The sequence below is a fragment of the Aptenodytes forsteri genome, unplaced genomic scaffold (genome assembly GCF_000699145.1).
Source record: "Aptenodytes forsteri isolate BGI_AS27 unplaced genomic scaffold, ASM69914v1 Scaffold53, whole genome shotgun sequence".
NCBI lineage: Eukaryota > Metazoa > Chordata > Aves > Sphenisciformes > Spheniscidae > Aptenodytes > Aptenodytes forsteri.
Genome location: NW_008795909.1, coordinates 8,531,544 through 8,534,557, shown reverse-complemented (window position 1 = coordinate 8,534,557; position 3,014 = coordinate 8,531,544). Strand labels below are relative to the sequence as shown.

The following is a 3,014-nucleotide window of genomic DNA, read 5'->3' as shown; positions in this document are numbered from 1 at the left end:
CACCCCGGCTCTCCCCGCTCAGCTGGGGACGGGAGCTGCCTGCCTCTGGGGCCAGGGGGCATCCGGCATGTTGGTGTCCGCCTGCCTGGGCTGTTCCTGTCCCGGGGGGCTGTGCGTGTCCTGGAGCAGCCCCACTCGCTGGGGGTGGCCTGGGCAACAAGAAGGCTGCGCTGCTCATCCCACGCCGGCTCTGGGAGCCTTCAGGGGCCCGGGCGGCACCGAGCCTCACTGTATGCCCCACAGCGCCGGGGCTCATCGGGGCCCCTCATGGCACCGGGGCTCATCGGGCCCCTGGCAGCGCCGGATCCCCCACAGTGATGGGGAGCATTGGACCCTGCCAGGGCTCAGCGGGTCCCCAAGCACCTCAGACCACCCACACCCTCCCAGGCACGGGGTGCCCTCCGGAGACCTGCGCCCTGATTAGCTGCTCTGCGTGATCACCGGCACAGTGAAGGGCCGGGCTGTGATTGGCTGCCTGCGGATGATCCTGGAAGCTGGGCTACGATTGGCTGTCAGAGGATCCCCTCCCACCAAAGCAGAGCTGTGACTGGCTGTGCTGTGACTGTGCCTCCTGCTCCTGCTGCCCCAGGTGGCTCTGGATTGGCCGTCGTCTGAAAGATCCTGTTGGGATCACAAAAGCTGGGCTGTGATTGGCTGCTGCCTGCCCCCTCGCCACCTGGACCCACCAATGCCAGCGCATCGGCTCCACCGGGATCCGGCTGCCTGCTCCGCTCCCCACGGCCCCAGGAAGACCCTGCCTGGCAGCTGCCCACGCGCCCTCCCGCAGAGCCGCCCGCCGGAGCCCGTCTGCGCCCCCCCCACCGGAGACCCCGAAGAGCCGCGGGGGCGGGTGTGACCGCGGCGGTGCTGCATGGGGAGGAGGGCTGGCTGGGCACGGGGCTGGGCTTGCAGGCATCTGCCTGCCCCGGGGGATGGCAAGGGGTGTTGCCCATTGTGTTCTCCAAGTGCTGACGCAGGTTTCCACATCGCAGGCTTCTCTGATCTGGCAGGAACTGGAGGCTGAAGAACAAGAGCTGCAGCTCGAGGCGCCCCAAAGGCCTGCAAGAAACTCCTGGAGGCCCCGTGGCCAGAAGCAGAGTCCGGGCACCCCCCAGCACCCAGACGAAGGCTGCGTCAGATACTTTGTCCTGGCCACCACGGCCGCAATTGTGGCCCTCTTCCTGAACGTCTTCTACCCGCTCATTTACCAGACCCGCTGGAGATAGGCATGGGCGTGCAGCCAGCTGCGGGAGCAGGGCTGCTGAGGCACGCGCCGTCCTAGGACGCTACGCGACGAAGACATCGGGCAGCAGAACAGAAACTGCCGGGAAGGACTTGCCAAGGGAAGTATGGGGCCGTCGGCTCCTGCCTGTCTGCTCTGGCATCTCCTGTGCCAGCTGGCAGGGCTGCGTGGCCAGCCCGCTGCCTTGCCAAGGCACAGCCCAGAACCAGGAGCCCCTCTGCCCTCCCTCACCCTTGCTGCCCGCTGGGAGCGGGACAGACCTCGTGGCTACCTGCTGCTCAGGAGGGGACGTTGACGCTGCAGCACGGACGGGGCCTGGGAACCCCCTGGGAACAGCGACCGCCTCTGCTTGGCTCCCAAGAAAGAAGCGGAGACCTGCCAGGAGGCTGCAGCAAGGGCAGGATGCCCTGACACGGGTCCTGGTCCGGCCGCCTCGCCCAGCTGTGTTGCTGCGGGAGCCTTGTGCTCCCTGGGGCTGGCGCAACCCACGGCTTCTGGGCCAGCCCTCTTGCCGGCCTCCCCCTGAGCCTTCTGGTGCCAGCTGCCCATGCACCAGGAGTTGTGCGCATCGCACCCCCATGCTGGGGCTGAATGGGCTTGTCACCGAGGGCCTGTGTGCTTCCCTGCTCAGCCAGAGGCTCAGCCCTGCCACAGCTCCTCTCCCCTGGGCAGCTGCTGGGGAACCTGGCAATCTGGGCTGGGGTGCCCATGGTGAGCACCTGCCTCCGTGGGCTGCGGGCTCCCACCAGCCCCCAGCGTCATGGGGCATGTGGGCTGTCCCCCCTCGGCACCAGCTGGCTGCGGCTGGGGCGCCGGGTCTCTGCCGGGGGAGCGTGGTGCAGCGCCTCGTTTGTGAGGGGCCCGGCTGCCCATGCCATGGGAGAGGCGTGGGGTCGGGGAGCGCTGGTAGGACCTCGGTGTGTTAATAAAGCCAGGTTTTCCAAAGAGATGCAGCATGCCTGTCCTGTGTGATGGGACCCCCAGATCAGGGCAGGGACTGTGCTGGAGCCGGTGACCTTCCTGTGCCTGAGGCGACTCTCTGGCCCAGCCAGCACGGGGATGGTGCCCTGGGCTCTGCCGGGTGCCTGGTGCACCCTGTGCAGCAGCGGGCTCAGGTGCTTGCCGGTGTCCCCAGCCGTGGGGCGGCAGCCCCGGTGGGGCACGTGCAGGGTGTGGGGAGCGCGACGGGGGCCAGCAGCACACTGTCCCGTGGGGCTGGGGCACGGGCTGACAGCTCCAGCAGTGTCTGACATTGAGACGTGTTGCCCTTGGCTGAGTGTGGCTCAGACTGCTCTGGCATGTTTGGGTGCGAGAGGTGACTTCAGAGCCCTGTGACTTCCTTTTCCGTCTCCGCCTCTGTCCTGCCGACGGTGCCCTTGGCTGGCTGGGGAAGGATGCTTGGCAGGGACGGGCTCACCTGCATTTCTGGCTGGGGCTTGAGCCGGGCAGTGGGGAGCCCAGGGCTCCCCCCACCTCAGTCCTGCACCCCTCTTGCACATGTGCTGTGGTGTCCTACCGGCCAAGCGGGTCCCAGCCAGGGAGCCCGGCAGGGTCATGAGGTGCCCTTCCTGGAACAGTCACCTCATTGTCTGCTGCCCCGGGGCTCGGCGGCTTCTCCCACTCGCCCACGGCGCTGGCCTCGTGGGGCTGAGTCAGTGCCTGGCGCTGGTGGGGTGACCTCTGCTCTGGCTGGTGCTGACGCCCCGGGGTTGGGGCCCACAAGCCGCTGCCTGCACCTGCCTGCCCACCCTCCCTGGAGGTGGGGGGGCCC

General features: G+C 68.2%; 1 protein-coding gene across 1 annotated transcript in view; it reads left to right on the top strand.

The window, feature by feature from the left end:
- USP19 (ubiquitin specific peptidase 19) overlaps positions 1–1,883 on the top strand; it is a 16,140-nt gene extending 14,257 nt beyond the window's left edge. Inside the window, exon 27 of the mRNA XM_009284410.2 lies at positions 993–1,883. Coding sequence (XP_009282685.1) covers positions 993–1,226 — 234 coding nt within the window. The 3' untranslated portion in view covers positions 1,227–1,883. The remainder of the gene's footprint in view (positions 1–992) is intronic.
- The last annotated feature ends 1,131 nt before the right edge of the window (positions 1,884–3,014 follow it).